The sequence below is a fragment of the Cheilinus undulatus genome, linkage group 5, assembly GCF_018320785.1.
Source record: "Cheilinus undulatus linkage group 5, ASM1832078v1, whole genome shotgun sequence".
Taxonomy (NCBI): domain Eukaryota; kingdom Metazoa; phylum Chordata; class Actinopteri; order Labriformes; family Labridae; genus Cheilinus; species Cheilinus undulatus.
Window position 1 is genome coordinate 48653673 of NC_054869.1, and position 16736 is coordinate 48670408.

The window sequence follows — 16736 nt, forward strand, 5'->3', positions numbered from 1 at the left end:
AGATCAAAGGCAGGTGCGCTGATCGTCTCTCCATTAATTATATTATATAGTAAGACGTGATGAGCCGAAAAGATATATTAATGCTTCAAAATACTTGTTACGTTTGTTTAGGGATCATTTAGAGTACCAAGCAAATGCAGTGAGGAGCCTGGATGGATTGAATTAGTCCCCAAGGAGGTAATTTTTTTAAATTAATGAATTTTTTTTAACCTGAACAATTAATCGATTAATTGGAGCCTGGATGCGATTTTGGTCGACTAAGATTTTCTCTGGTTGACTACAGCCCTACACTCCTCACCCTCCCCGGTAAGGTCTATTCAGGGGTCCTGGAGAGGATGGTCCGTTGGATAGTCGATCCTCAGATTCAGGAGGAGCAATGTGGTTTTTGTCCTGGCCATGGAACAGTGGACCAACTCTACACTCTCGGTAGGGTCCTAGAGGGTGCATGGGAGTTTGCCCAACCAGTCTACATGTGTTTTGTGGATCTGGAGAAGGCATTCGACCATGTCCCACGAGGAATCCTGTGGAGGGTGCTCTGGGAGTATGGGGTGCCGGACCCCCTGATAAGGGCAGTTCGGTCCCTGTACGACCGGTGCCACAGCTTGGGCCGCATTGCCGGAAGTAAGTCAGACTCGTTCCCGGTGCGTGTTGGACTCTGCCAGGGCTGCCCTTTGTCACCGGTTCTGTTCATAACTTTTATGGACAGAATTTCTAGGCGCAGCCAGGGCGTTGAGGGTGTCCGGTTTGGTGGCCTCAGGATTGGGTCTCTGCTTTTTGCGGATGATGTGGTCCTGTTGGCTTCATCAGGGCTGGCCAGGGCACAGACTGATGTTGCAAGTATGAAAGCAAGCCAGTGGTGGGAAGGCGGAGGGGGAGGAATCGTGCCACGATGCATTTCAAAATGACTGGGCCAAGTGTGAAAGTGCCCTGACTCAGACACCGATACCGACTCCACAAACGAGATGGGGGGGGCTATCCCAGCCAGTTTAGAGTCACCATTTAACCTGATGTTGGAGGAGGCGAGAGTACCCAGCGAAAACCCATGCATGCACAAGGGAACATCCTAACTCTGTACAGAAAGGCCCAGACCAGGAAGCAAACCAGCAACCTTCTTGCTGTGAGGCAACAGCGCTAACCCCTGCGCTACCATGCCTCCCACAAGTCTTGAAAGTCAACTCAACACATGTTCCTGAAAACTCTTGCTACTTTGGCCCGATGGGAGAGGAGAAATGTATTAAAGTGGACATATTTTGCCCTTTAAGACAAGTTTATATTGGTCTCAGATGTCCCCAAAACATGCCTGTGAAGTTTATTGCTGAAAAAACAGTAGTATAGGATTCTCGCAGGAAATGGATGTCGATTTCCTGGTGTTTCAGGCACCTCTATTCAAAGTTTTAGACCCGACTGGAATTCGAACCATCAATCTCTCAGTCAAAAGTCAACAGGGTAACCCACTGAGCTAAACTGGAATCAGGTAAGTCACCACTCAAAATGTCCTTTTTAACGTTTATTCAGGCATAACAGGCCACAACGGATACGTTTCGACACGTAGGTCAACGCTGGATGCCTGTGCTGGAGTGTAGAGGGAGAGCCACTCAGAAAGTGACGGCTGCTGTTGCATCAAGTGTTTTTTGAATCCACTTGGGACCTACGGGATGTTGTTACGAATGCGCATGCGCACAGCAGGCTTAATGCATTAAAAATACATTGATCCAATTTAATTTGGTGTCCAGCTGCCAGTTTAAATAAAAAAATATAGGTTCAACCATTAAGATAATTTAGAAGATTTAGATTTAATGAAAAAATCAATAATTTTAGGCTGTTATAAAATGAAAAATCACATCAATCCTACAACAGCATTGTTGTACTTTTTTCAGTGTAGAGTTTACATATTTATGCCTGAGACCAGCTCTCTAAGCAAGCTCATTCTGTTACCTGAGTGTGGTACACGTGCATTCACACTGATCAAATGGAACAGACATTGAGCTTAGTAGACTCAGTTCTGGGCCCAGGTCCCTAATGTGAAACAACTAAGTAACTCATTTGTTCCCTGCTAGCAGTTAGTTTCTCATTTGTTACCTCATAACTATGCTAATATTAGTGTACCTACTCATAGATTGTTAAAATATCTACTAAAATGTGGAAAATATTGATTCATCTGAATCCACATAATACTCAGTCACAATCATTCCACAACCTAGAGCTTTACTGTTCTGATGCAATAAAAAAATCGTTGTGATTCTCAAATACTTGACTGGACATTGTGGCAGATTAACATGGAAATTTTAATCTGAAATAAGGACAGACCTTCATTATGTGGATAGTGCAATGATTTGACTATGTTAAAAGACTACAGTATGCAAAGGAGAATGAAAGCTTGTTTTCCTGGTGCAACATGCTTCCTCTTTGTCTGCTCTGAGGTCTTAAAATTAGAGCGGCTCATGTTTACTGATAACACGTTTACTGGATAGTCCATTTAGAGATCTTTAGGTGAGAACAACTGCTTCTTCTGTCAAAATTTGACCAATTATTGTAAAAAATGGCACCAATGTATTATCATATGTTCAGGGGATGGGGCTAAGCCTTTCTTGGGATCACTTTCTGACTTTCTGCATCAACAGTCAGTGGATTCTCCAGCTATTGTAAAGTCACTTTGTAGTTCTTAAGTTTAGAATTAGCTTACAGCACCATGTGGTTTCACTTGAAAACAATGTTAAAGACTAGAATGTACCTGAAATTAAATAAAAAGTCATCATGAGTATTTAGCAAAATATAAATAAGTTGGGCACCAAAAGTACAAAAAACCCCAAAATGTACAAAAATGTTGAATGTGAAAATATCCCTGGTTAGAGTAAAACAAAGTGGGCAGAGCCAACATTCAGTCTGTGCTGGAAAAAAAGTTCATGAAAGGAGGTGTTTTTTTCTCCAGGAGGATCTTCAGCTCATTGTGCATCTTTTGTCCTCTCTTCTTGCACTGAGCAACAAAATACCTCAAGTCCAGCTGCTCTTCACACTCACAAAATATCTGGCATCTTCAAAAATGACACCATACAACCAAAGTGCTAAAAAATAGTTTACTGGAGCTGCAGATGAAAACCTCCCTGTACTCCTAGCTGAAGCACACGGGTCCAACAGTGAAGCCAAACTCCTGAGTGACGTCTCTGTTTCCGAACACTGCCAGATCCCTGAGAGGAAGCAGCTGGAGATCTTCACTTTCAAACTGAAAAACTGCTTCCTGGGCGCCCGACTCTGGCTGCTCCGACAGCTGAATAGAAGGAGGAATTGTTTGAAAATTAGAAAGAAGCAAGTGATAGTTTTTCTGTTTCTTTCTTATATACCCTCTTTGTGTTTGTAAACTGTGTCATGTCTTTGGTGGGCAGGACTTGAGGCAAAACATCCCTTCTCTTGAAATGTAAACTACTGCTAGCTAGCAAGAAGTGGCTGGATGTCCAATGGCAGGAGACAATATAGGTCTCTCTGAATGTGTAATACTGTGAAAAGGTATTTGCCCCCTTCCTGATTTCATTTCTAAAATTCATTTATTGCAAAAATATGCTTATCTAATTTTAACGATAGACCAAGATAACCTGAGAAAATAAAAATTTAATTTTTAAATAGGGCTGAACGATTTGCAAAAATAATCTAATTGCAATCCCCCCCCCCCCCAAAAATATTGCAACTGCGGTTTAATATGCAATTATTCTTGGGTTAATCTTATGCATTTTTCAACAAATTCAAGCAATAAATAATTCCATAGATAAGACCATGTATATTGAAAACAATAAAATTATTTCCGAAGCAATGAATCCAGAGTAGCATGAATCTGAATATGGGGTGGGGGAGGGGAGGCTGGCTACCAGCTGATTGCAGCTGGGGTATGACTTTCATGAAGTAACGCTCGGCTTCATCAGTTTTAGATAGAATAAGCTAACGTTTTTTTGCCTGTATTGCAAATGTGATGTCATTTGCTCTGATTAAGGGCATTATCATTTTTATTTTAGTTTATAGTTAAATAAATATTGCAGTTTCTGTGATTTGAAAATCGCAGTAGGCCATATTGTGATTTAATCTAATTTGCGATTAATTGCCCAGCCCTATTTTCAAATGATATTTAATATATCAAGGGAAAAAGCCATCCAAACCTTCCTGGCTGTCACGGTCCCATAATATGTGACCTAATATGTGTTGTGTTTTGCCTGGGGTGCAGCGGCTGACGAGCTCCGGGGACCACTAGGGCCCAGTGTGTTTCCCAGGACTATAAAAGGCTGACTTCCACCGCGGCCTCACTCTCTCTGACTCCATCCTCTGGCTGGCCACATTGCAGCCACCGAGCTTTTCTTTTGTGCACCCTAAACGTACCTCAACGCTTTACATTTCACTACAAACGTTTTCATACTGATTCCCATTCGCACACACGCACCGACAGCACACAATTCATAAATACTGACCACAGAAATATAATCATTATTGTTTTAAAAATAAACGCGCTGAAGAAAGATCTTAAACGTTGCTGTCCATGTCCTCCCCTTCTTTTTGTTGCTGCCTTATGAGCCGGGCCGTAACACTGGCCCTGTGGGAAAAAGTCATAGCCCCCTGAACCAAACAACTGGCTGTGCCACTCTGGACAGAATCAACTGCTCGCAAGGGTATGCGATAACTGGTAATGAATCTTTCACAATGTTGTGGAGGAATTTTGGTCCACTCTTATTTGCAGGATTATTTTAATTCAACCATAATAGAGGGTTTTCCAGCATGAATGGCTTGTTTAAGGTCATGCCACAACTTCTCTATCAGATTTAAGTCCAGACTCGGACTATGCCACTCCAAAACCTTCATTTTATTTTTTTCAAGCCATTCAGATGTGGACTTGCTGATGTGAGTTTGAAGTCACAAACTGATGGTCGAACATTCTCCAGAATATTCTGGTAGAGAGCAGAATTCATTGTTCCATCAATTACAGGAAGTGGTCGAGGTCCTGACGCCACAAAGCAGCCCCAGACAATCACTCTGCCACCACCATGTTTGACTGTTGGTATGATGTTCTTTTTATCAAATGCTATGTTATTTTTACTCCAGATGTAACAGGATGCACACCTTCCTTAAAGTTCAATTTTTTTCTTGTCAGTCCACAAAATATTTTTTTTCCAAAAGTCTTGGGGATCAAGATGTCTGTCAAATGTGAGACTGACTTTTGTGTTCTTTTTGGTCAGCAGTGGTTTGGCCTTGGATCTCTCCCATGGATGCCATTTTCCCCCAGTCTCTTTCTTAATGTGGAATTAAGCACACTGACCTTAGCTGAGTCAAGTGAGGCCTACAGGTCTTTAGATGTTTTTCTGGGTTTTTTCCTGAATGCCCTCTTGGAGTAACTTTGGTAGGCCACCATTTAATTTGTAGATAATGGCTCTCACCATGGTTGGCTGGAGTACCAAAGCCTTAGAAATGGCTTCGTAACCTTTCCAGACCGATAGATGCCAATGACTTGTTTCTCATCTGTTCTTGAATTTCTTTAGATGGCACCATGGTGTTTTGCTTTTTGAAATCTTTAGCCTACTTCACTTTGTCAGACAGGTTCTAGTTAAGAAATGTATAAACTGTAAAAAGCCTGACTAGTATTTATTCAATAAAATTAAGGCAACAAAGTGACACTTAATGTAACTGAGTAGACCATAAGTTGTACAAATTTGATTAAAATGTATTAATAAATTTAATTAAATCTAAACAAAAAATGAGTACATTTCAATGGCAAACAGGTTTAAGGTTTGTTTTTATGTAATAAGTTGCCAAAAGACAAGTTATATTTACTTTAAAAAATTAAGTAAATTGAACTGAATTTTAAAAAAAGTAATAACATTAACTTAAAAAAAATTATTTATTTTAATCAATTTTCAAGTAATAATTAATTAACATTTAATGAAAATTATGGGAAAATTGAATTATTTTAACTAATTATTTGGTAAATTAATAATTTAAATTTACTACTTTTCTGGTCAAAATTGATTTAAATTTACAAGATATTTGGGAAAAATTTAAACAAAACTACTCAATTTATTTGGATGTCCCTTTGTTGCCATAATATTTTTAAGTATATTTAACTAAATTTTACCTATTTAGCGCTATATACTTAGCCACTTAGCTTAAGATCAAAACAACAGATCACAATGCATTGAAAGAACAGTACAAGCATTTAATTGTGAAACTTTGCATACAGAGAGTTTCTCAAACATTGCTAAAGTGCAAAATTCCATATATAGAGCAAAGATTTTTCTACTTTTTTCTTTTGTTTTTACATATCTTTTCTTGACAAACAGCTGTTTTAAAGGTGTGGTTTTTGTTACTGTGACATGTTTTGACTGTTATCATCCTGAGTCACCTGATATTAATGTGATGTACCGTATCAGCTTTTTTTCAGGTTTTTATAGTCCTGTCTGGTTTTGACAGGACAACACACCCCCTTTTTTCCCAATAATTTTTGAGGACAGTATCCCAGGTGTGATGCAACATGTGAGCCCCCTCATAGTTAACAGTCTTAGGTCCGTTTCCTGATCATTCAGTTAGAAAACAACAAGTATCAGTGGATCAGAGAGGCTAAGATCCAGAAACAAGCCCAGGACCAGAAACCAGTTTGAGTGGACTTAAATGTTTCCTCACACTTTGATTGCTGTCCTGAAGAAGCTGTATGACAGCGGGTTTTAAAAAGATGACCGAGTCTATACAAAAACTAGCTGATCAGACCTTTCACAATAACATCCTCTAACTCTGCTGAGGAAGACTGCAGAGCGATCACAGCCAAAACATGTCAAGGTAAAATAATGCCCTCAAAATCATTTTCTGTCAACAAGCATTTGTGATGTTCCAAATTAAAATAATTAAATTCTACACAAATATATTATGCTGGATTTACTTAGAAAAATGTACACACAAACTATGTTAAATTTTACTCAATATATTCAGATATTCAGTTTTTCTGATGCATTATTTGTCCAAAATGCACATATTTGTTTTTATTATGTACAATTTATTCAAATTTATTTAGTAAATATCAATTAACCCCAGTCTCAGTTTTTACAGTGTAGATTCTGTAGGTCTGGCAGTAATCAGATCTGGGTTTGCCTAGTGAAACTGAACTGCACTTTCCAAAAAGTGTGGTTAATCTCAGTTAAATCGTGATTTACCAACTAACCTACTTACTCCTCTTCGTCCTCTATGGGATATAAAGCTTCAATGAGCTTTGCCATAGTATTCTGTCCTTTTCAGCATGTTGCGCATCTCCCCATGATAGGTTCATGGGGCTCTTGTGCCACAGTTCTGCACCAAGTGGTTTTGGGCCTCCAAGGTTTCCTTTTGCCTGGGGTTGTCCAACTTTTGTGATCTGGTCCTGTTCCATTCTCAGCATATGTCCAAGCCATCTCAACAGTCTGAGTGTAATTTCCTTGATGATGCTCTGGGTACCTGTTTCCTTGTAGAGCTGATTGTTGTTGAGTTGATGATTTAACAAGGAAGAGGCAATGACTTTTTTTATAGGGCCAGGTAGGTTTGGATGGCCTTTTCCATTTATAATGAAGTTCTAAAAAGTATTAACTGAAAAAGTTAACTCTGCTGAGCAGGACTGTTAAATATCCAATGGTGGCTGATTTTTTCGACTCCTGTGCAGCCTACTATCCAGTGATGGCAATTAATATCTTCCCCTGCTAATGCTGTGATGTCACTCATGACTTAGGCCTTCAATTTCCTTTTTTTTGTAAAGAATCACTACTCTTAAAGCTCTCATGTTCCAGTAAAAGAACTCACTGGTAGAAATGTTGTAGAGTAATCCCTCTAACTCACCACACAGTCTCGCAGCGCTCCCAGGTAACTCTGCCTCCGTGTGTCGGCCAAGAACTTGACTTCCCGCTCTCTGTGGCCCTGTCTACTTCCTGGATGGCAGGAGTAAGTCATGGTCTGAGAGGAGAATCTGCTGTTCAGGCGCAGGAATCTCATCTGCACCACATCAGCTCCTACTGGATACTCAAACTTGAGAGGAAAGGTTTTCATGTGAGAAGAGTAAGTTATTTTCAAACATAAGTAATATCTGATTCAGGCTCTCACCTGGAAGCCATCTTTAACTCTGCTAAGCCAATGAAACGACATATTGGTGCCAGAATCCTTCAGCCATGCTTTCACTGGAACCTGTGGAGAGTCACATGTGGATGTGGCTGTAATATATGACCAGGAGAGGCCGTATCAGGGAGAATTTGTGCTTTTAAGGGAAATGTTTGATAGAGACAGTTTTGTTTTGGGATTCTTAACATGCCTAAAAGTCCTCAAAACCTTCCAGAAAATTGTCAACAGCACAAATGTGAGATAGGGACTGGGTAAAAGCTGCATGTATGAAAATCTGCATACATTTGTGCCATGATAAAGACAAAAAAATTCCCTTGGGACCATCTTCTCAAATGTACAGGAAGCACACTACAAACAGTTTTTGGCTGTTTTGGGCATCATCACTGGTGTCACATCTCTAAGATCTCTGCCTGCAGATTTCATTATATTGTTCCAAACTTTTTGTGATTACACCTCACAAGATAGTTATCTAAGACTGTTCAAACAGTGAATTTTCACCATAGGGCGAGGCCGTAACTGGAGCCCAAAATTGGAAAACCTTTATCCTGATTTTTTAAGGTGTACCAACTTTTTTATATTCTATAAAACTCTACAGTGTTTATGACAGTAAGTACCAAACTTTACAGAGATATTCACCCATATATCCTAAACACATTCCTGCATCAATATTTTTATTTTGTTACAGCGCTCCCTTCTGCCAATCGAGTACTTCCTCCTCTGAATTTTGATTTTTTTCCACAAAAACAAATTCAAACATTCATCCCCCACAGACCATCCACCCAAGGCTTATGATTTTTGGTCTGCATGTAAGTCTTGACTAGGCCTACTAAAAAGCCTCTCGGACCCGTGCCCAAATCCCAACAGGAAGTCCACCAGCTTCATCTCAATTTCAAAATAAGGCCTTTTTTATGATGCCAAATGACTTTAACCTGTTGTAACCTTTGTGTACACCATTCTTTGATCTTCTCCTCATTCTGCTAAGACACTGAACACACTCACATGCAAACATATCATCATAGCACCCCCTACTGGCAACAGGAAGTCACAAAATTTGGTCAGTTCCTCTTATCATACCTAAACGATCAAGCTCAGTCGATGGATGTGGTTTGGTTGGGTTGGGTTGGGTTGGAGGGTGGGTGGGTGGGAAACCGTGGTGTCACAGCAGCCACTTATGAAGCAAGTAAAGGAGCAGGAGAATAACTACTCCTTAAATAAACCCCTACAGTATGTGGCAAATAATATACGCATATATGCATGCAGTAATTTAGCTCAACATTACACGGGGGGTGGGAAACTAAAAGGATGTTAACAGGTCTTAATAGTATACAGTATCTCTGATTATTAATCATACCTGAGGCTGAAGAGGAGACAGACATGTCTTTGGCTCTGCTGTGAAGTCACAAAACACCTGGAAAGCATCAGCTGGACTTCCCTGGTTAGGATCGATGTAATACATGCCTGAGAAAGACATTTTGAAAACATATTTATGAATTTAACAAGGCAGCCCAAATAGCAATAGCAGTTTTACTTTATATGATCTGTTGCTTGATTTGATAGCCGACAAGATCCTAAGAAATTTATTCACAAGAAGCACAATTTTATCCTTCTTTTGCAATGAGGAAAAGACACATAGAGAGGATATTATACTGAGTATAAGATCCTGTTTCAGTCCCACCGTTGGTGTAGTTGGGGTGAGCTAGCCACAGCTCCAGACACGTAGTAGCTGGATGCTCTTTGGTGCCATCTGGAGGGTCTATGAACCAACGCAGATCTCTCTGAAGGGAGTCCAACAAAGTCCGGACCAGAGGGTAGTTGGGTTTATCTGAAATGAACATCAGCTCCTGAAATAGAAAATTTAATAAACACAGTAAACAAGACTGGCCAATATGCATTATGCCTTGTCAGAAGGGCCTTGAGATGGAGCAGAGAAACAGCCCACAGTGCTTTGAGCAGAACCGCCTCCTTATGAAAACAGTGTCTCACAACAACTAGGCAATTTGCATCTATTATTTTTGAGCAAGATGTTATGATAAATGATCAGTTCTGTGTTTCAAGGAAAAAGATATCTGAGCGCAACTTAATGCTGCAAATAAACAGCATGAAAATAATTCAGTGTGAATAATTCAGAGAAAAATGTTCATGCACCTGTTGATTCACACTACAGGAGTCTGCAATGTGTTTTACACTATCACCTGGTAAACTGAGATACATTAGAGTGGGAGATAAAATGAAGGCTTTTGTCTCTCTATCCTCCAGGCCAGTGTGTAACAGCACCATCAGTGCTTTGTTATTTCTTGATGTCACTAACTGACCTGCCTCCATTCTCTTAGCCGAGATGACTGGGAGAAGGAATCTACTCTTCATTCCTTCTATAAACAAAATATTAAAAATATAATAATATAACATACATCTGTGATACAGGACTGGCCAAAGGAGTAATTTCAGGGCCTGGAGCAGTGATTAGCTGTATGTCTGAGGGGAGAGGAGACTTTGTTGTTACATGTATCACTAGAGGACTGTTAGTTTGTACTGTCTAGCTGCCTGTCTTGTTTTTTTTTCTGTGAAAGTTAGTTTTTATTTAGTTTCAGTTAAATATAAGGATTTTTACATTTTAGTTTAAGTTAAGCACGATAACCTTGGTGGGACCCTGTCTCCTCTGATGCTGTCAAAATTGGATATAGATACAGTGCTTAACAAATGTATTAGACCACCCTAACCCTAACCAAAGTAAGGTTTATGCCACAGCTGCCCTAAATTAACAGCATTGGAAATTACCAAAATCATTTTTTATGTTTCTGCAATGGTTAATACACCAATATATAGAAGCTCTTTAACCCAAATGATATTTTTAATGCTAAAATATAATTATTATTCTTATCCATGAATTTTCAAATTTACTGATTTACAAAAAACCTGAAAAACAGTAAAGCACATTAAAATTTCTTGATTAATATGTCAAATTATACTTATCTACTTGCATTCCTGAACAAAATGAGTTTTAGTGGTTGAATGTTATGCTTGATTAAGTTCTGACTTCTCAGAGAAGCCCAGTGAGCCGGCTCAAATTTGGGTGAATTCAGTTTGAAATTCCTCATTCCTGTTCAAAATGGTAAAATGTGGAGAGCTCACTGAAAATGAAAGAGTCGGCATTACAGCACTTCATGATGCTGGATGGTCTCTGAGACAAATATGAGAGGTGGTCTAATACATTTGTTAAGCACTGTATATATATTCTTTTTAATCATGACTATAGATAAAGTATATGATGGTGTATTACAGCCAATCCAGAGATTTGAAAAAAAAAAGAAGAAAAAAAAAAGAATTTCTAACATCTTTTAGTAATCAAGTCAAGAGGGGGCTGTATATTTTTATTATAAAGTTTTATAGTTGAAAGAAAAAAATTCACAATTTATAAGTTTAAAATGTTGATAATTTACAGGAAAAAAAACCCCAGAAAATTCTGAGTTCAAAATGTCTTACACTTTGACATGGAAACTCCAAAAATTGAAGTTTTTAAAATCGTAAATTTGCAACTATGTAAATTTGTTTGTAATTTGTTTGTATACTAAGTTATTATTGATTAATATCATTTAGAAGTTATTTATTTTTTCCACAATCAGGTCATAAACATAAGGTGCATTTTTACCATGGTACCGTCTCAACTATACCCCATACTTGTACAGTTGAGACGGTACCCTGGTACAGTTGAGACACCTATTGAAACCCATTGATGATGACTGAACATCAATTGTGAATGCAATAAACTTTTTAAAAATGACAATTTTACAAGATATTTATATATAACTTCATTCCTCTTCATTGGAATTAAAAAAAATGGAATATTATTGTAAACAAACAATAATAAAACACCAATTGTAGCCTAAATAGACTATATATATTATATATACAATATTAAACTAGACTAAACAGTCTACCCATCTGTTAATATAACACAGTTCAAGTATCACAAATATTAAATTTTATTTAAATTTTCTTTGTTCGTGGTCCTATTATGACTTGTAGTCTGTTATCTTTACGATGCACAACCTAACAGCATGTGATGTACTAGTAATAGAACTCTATCACAGGTACAGTTAAGACATTGTGTCTCAACTGTACCCGCTAACCATCTTGTGCCTTTCTCTAGAATTACTCAGTGACCTAACATGCTAGGATAGCATGAAATATGTGAGTTTTTAGGGCACAGAATAACGTTTGCAATGATGTAAGTTATGTTTGATGGTCACAAAAGGATAATGAGCTATTCATTGTGGAAGGGACATGATAAAGTGAAATTCTTACCTTAGTAAAAATACTTTTGCTGATATCTTCTGACTGGAGATGCTAACTCTCTTCAAATTTCCCACCACAAAAGAGGATGCTAATATGCATGTGCTGAGTAAAAATCATGGCTCAGGCTTGCAGCAAAGGCAAAATATTTAGAATGTTTCAACTGAACACATGTCTCAACTATACTCAGTCTACCCTACTAATATAATACAATATTTTGAATTATTACTTGTTTAAACTAAACATGTAATAATTAAAAATTATTTTATCATATTAGTAATATTCCTATTATAAAAGTATACATATATCTTATGTTGCCATTCTGTACATTGAGTTTTAGTAGCTCATATAGTGATTTGACATAAATACCTTGTGTGTGTGTATATTCACTGCACCTATCTGAAGTCCAATGGGGAAATAAGTAGGTGATCCCAAACTTTTGACCGGAAGTGTAACATAATTATCCATAAGTGCAGTGTTATAACTACACCCCTGACATTTATAACAAACCAAACCGTTTGAAAATCGGTAGAAAATTGAGCAAGTTATGGTTATTTAAAAAATGCATGCACCACTACTACACAATGTTATGGGTGAGCGAGCTGACTGTGGCAAGATGATCGCCAGTGCAGACGACTCCATTGGCCAGCAGCGCGGACGAGACATCTAGCCTTTATTATGGATATCTATGGTCACACTCACACCTACGGCCAATTTAGAGTCACCAATTAACCTAATGAGCATGTTTTTGGTGGTGGGAGAAAGCCGGAGTACCTGGAGAGAACCCCTGCATGCACGGGGAGAACCTCCCCCATGTCCCCTCAAACTCTACCTATGAGTAGCACCAAGATGGGGGTCAACTGAGTCAAATTTACACAATTACAGCTCACAATCACCTTCATCTGGGTCAGGGTGAGGTTCAGGGAGGGTCCTGGGGGTCCAGGTGGGCCTGGTGGACCCTGAAAAACCCAGAAACATATCTGTCAACACAGACCCTGATGTGCTGTCTGATACTATTCTGTCAATCAAAAACTCTAAAAATAAGCTGTAGAACTTTAAGTGAATGCTGGCGAACATACTCACATGTAAGCCTTTCTCTCCAGTCGGACCTGGTAGTCCTGTAAATCCTTTCAGGCCCTGGTGGTCACAAAAAAACATACATAAAAAATATAGTTTCAACAAACTTCAACACACCAAGGACCTCCATGGTGTTAGCCTCCAATCTTACAGATTAATGAAATTACTTGCACATTACGACTACAAATACCAGAAATTAAATACAAAAACTTCTTAATGTTTTTCCTTATTCTTGTGTAAACACATATTCTTATTATTTCAATCAACCATTCTGACTAGACAATGCATCAGTGGGGATTTATTTTCATTAATCATCATTTCAGTTATATCCTAATCAAGGCAACCCCCCCCTCCCCCAAAAAAAACGTAAAAAAAAAAAATTACCAAAAAAAAAAAAAAAAATAGGCCCTGCTAGCTTCTCCCGACAAATGATGTACGGGCTGTTTTTTGAATTAGAGGAGGGACAGTGAGTTCAAATTTATACCTGGCAAACAAAAATAACACTTAGCTTTCTATCACCAGCTACAGTATCTAAATATAGATGAATTAATTTTATTAGCTCAATTTTTCCCTGCAGGACTCCCAGTTCTCCCAGTTCTCTCTGAGGATGTAACTACAAACAGGCTGTTTTCTCGTTAATCCCACCTTCTGTCCAAACAATCCCTACAAAGAGAGAAGCAGAGGGACATATGTTAAGATTGGTGTTTAATCATGCAGCCTATAGAACAGTTAGTCCTGTTAAAACAAATGACAGAAACTAGATATGACTTACAGGAAGGCCAGGAAGGCCAGGAGCACCTCGTCTACCTGGTGGACCGATATCACCCTAAAAACAGTCAACAAGAGTGTGATTATTAAGGTTTAAAATATCTAACAACATAACAGCAAAATAAAAGGTAAGGGAAACAGACACTAGAATGACTGCCTCATGGTCGTATCTTTCTGCAAGGTAAATAATTCAGCGAAAGAACAGTTGTGGTCTAGAACAGGGGTATCCAAACTATGGCCCAGGGTCCAAATGCAGCCCGGGGTCTATTTTTGACTGGCACTCTGCAAATTCTTGATATAAAATGAAACACAGCCCACATTTGATCATGAAGATTGTGCTTGACTGTATTGAACTTTGTAGTTTCACCATAAAACAGTGCTTTCATGTCAATTCTGTAAACAAACATTTTGACAAAAATGTACACATACGTTCTTTGGGGCTAATTTGCAACAACACTGTAAAGTGTGAACAGATTTGCAAGCAAAATCTTAACAATATCTTCATTTTCAACTCCCTGATGGATTACTGCAGCAAATAGCAAGCGAATAACATTTCTGGGGCGGAGCCAGGGGTAGTAAGGGCCGAACCGGGACCCTTGAAATCTGATCGGCCTCCCAAAATCCTGAAAATGATTGTCTATTTACTTTGTCAGTCATTAAACATATAGGCATACTCAATAGCACACACACACACCTCACACCTCATCATATGTATCCACATGTACACATACAACAAATACATTGTTATTCACAGTTTTTGCAAATAAATTCACACAACATAAAACCTAAAAAAATGAGTTTTAAAAATCAGACTCTCTGAAGATGAACAATTCCTTGAAAATAAAAACTTTATGAACATTTTACAGATTTATATACCCAGTCCTGCAAAAAATGTCTTTGACAAAGGTGGGCTTATTTGGAGCTACAGATGTTTTTGTGTTGAGGGTACAGCTGTGAGACTGCCACTCTCAGTTCATTTTCAGTGTCCAGCTATGATTTGGATCTGTATTGTAAAGTCACCAGCCTTTTGCAACATCCTCACACAGGAGGGATCCTCACACAGGTAGGATGTTGCAAAGGAAAATGTGCAGCAAAGGCTCTCATGCCTTGCTACTACCACTCCTTTTCCACTCCAATTGCTGACAATGTCTTGGACTTGAACTGCAATAATATCATTGAATCTGAGGTGACTTCGATAAACTGCTCCTCTTCTAAAGTGCTGAAGTCATCAGCTGGTGCTGCTTAGCCTGGCCTTGCCACACACCCCTGTTATTACCCAACTAGGAGGCCCACGTCCCACTTTGGGAACCACTGACTTAGCATATCTTAAATTTTGTGCTTACAAGTTTTAAGGTCACTGTGAACTTTGACCTTGAACTTCCCAAAAGTATTGAGTTAACTCTTGAGTGTGGATGCACGATATTATTGGCCTGATATTAATTTTTTGCAGATATTAGCTTAAAAAGGCAAATATCAGTACCAGGTCTTAAGGTCTTTTTCTTTATTTATCCTCATTCTTTAAACTTGAAAGTGTGTTTAAAGTATTGAAGTTTGTTTCCTTGTTCATCCTTAAACCTTAAAATGTGTTCAAAGGACTGAAGTTTTAGAAGAAAAGTCCAGTATCATGCAATGCTACTCTTGAGTCAGAGTGAGAATTTGTGCATATTTTGAAGACAATCCTTTACAGTGCTCTTGAGATATCTCAGCCTGAAGTAAATAGAAGACTGAAATTACACCCACCACCGACCAATCGATTGGTTGCTGGAGTGTTTGAAATTAAATAAAAACCCTGCAAAATTATCTCGAAATAAATTTAATCAGTGACAGGGTCCTCACTGAGCCCCCTGTTAGTATCGCTGAACTTAAAAGTGAACACATCCTTTTTGCAAAGTGATGATTTATTTTTAGCCTCATTATGTTGAACTAAAGTCACAGTAAATTCAGAGACGACCAGCATGCATCCGCCTATAATCATACAATGATCACATGATTTCCTTTATCACGGCACAATTACTATTTAGAATTTGTCACATTTTATTCCCTCTGTAGTTAAAAGGTGCTTTTTATTTGGTGCTACACTCACATATTTGTATTCTGATTTGAGGCACAGCAGAGTGAATATTTCTGTTCTCCAGCTGCTATTTGATGTTAGTTAAAAGTTTTGAGCACAAAGTGCATTCACCTGCTCTCCTTTTTGGCCTGCCTTTCCTGGATCTCCAGCAGCACCCTGTTCTCCCTGTAATGACATAACAAAACAGAGTTAAGTAGTTTCTATTGTTAAGAAAGCTGATACTGAATAGTAAACTGATACATAACATCACCTTTAAGCCTTCTCTGCCAGGAGGGCCAGGTGGTCCCATAGCACCTGGTTCTCCCTGCAGGGTATCATACAGAGACTCTTAACATGTAGAACAGCTTATACAAGAGCAGACAATCCTGTGTTATTGTGTTTATTACTGTTTTTGCTGCTAAATCTTCCTTGAGTTGTACGCTGATGATAC

At 38.6% G+C, this 16736-nt stretch overlaps 1 protein-coding gene across 1 annotated transcript in view; it reads right to left on the reverse strand.

Annotated features, from left to right (window-relative positions):
* Nucleotides 1-3109: 3109 nt before the first annotated feature.
* Nucleotides 3110-16736, reverse strand: part of si:dkey-61l1.4 (collagen alpha-1(I) chain) — an 89151-nt gene continuing 75524 nt past the window's right edge. The window contains exons 47-57 of the mRNA XM_041787445.1: nucleotides 16557-16610; nucleotides 16418-16471; nucleotides 14240-14293; nucleotides 14113-14130; nucleotides 13474-13527; nucleotides 13281-13349; nucleotides 9776-9941; nucleotides 9452-9558; nucleotides 8086-8166; nucleotides 7825-8010; nucleotides 3110-3265 (exon numbers count right to left, since the gene is read on the reverse strand). Coding sequence (XP_041643379.1) covers nucleotides 3110-3265; nucleotides 7825-8010; nucleotides 8086-8166; nucleotides 9452-9558; nucleotides 9776-9941; nucleotides 13281-13349; nucleotides 13474-13527; nucleotides 14113-14130; nucleotides 14240-14293; nucleotides 16418-16471; nucleotides 16557-16610 — 999 coding nt within the window. The remainder of the gene's footprint in view (nucleotides 3266-7824; nucleotides 8011-8085; nucleotides 8167-9451; nucleotides 9559-9775; nucleotides 9942-13280; nucleotides 13350-13473; nucleotides 13528-14112; nucleotides 14131-14239; nucleotides 14294-16417; nucleotides 16472-16556; nucleotides 16611-16736) is intronic.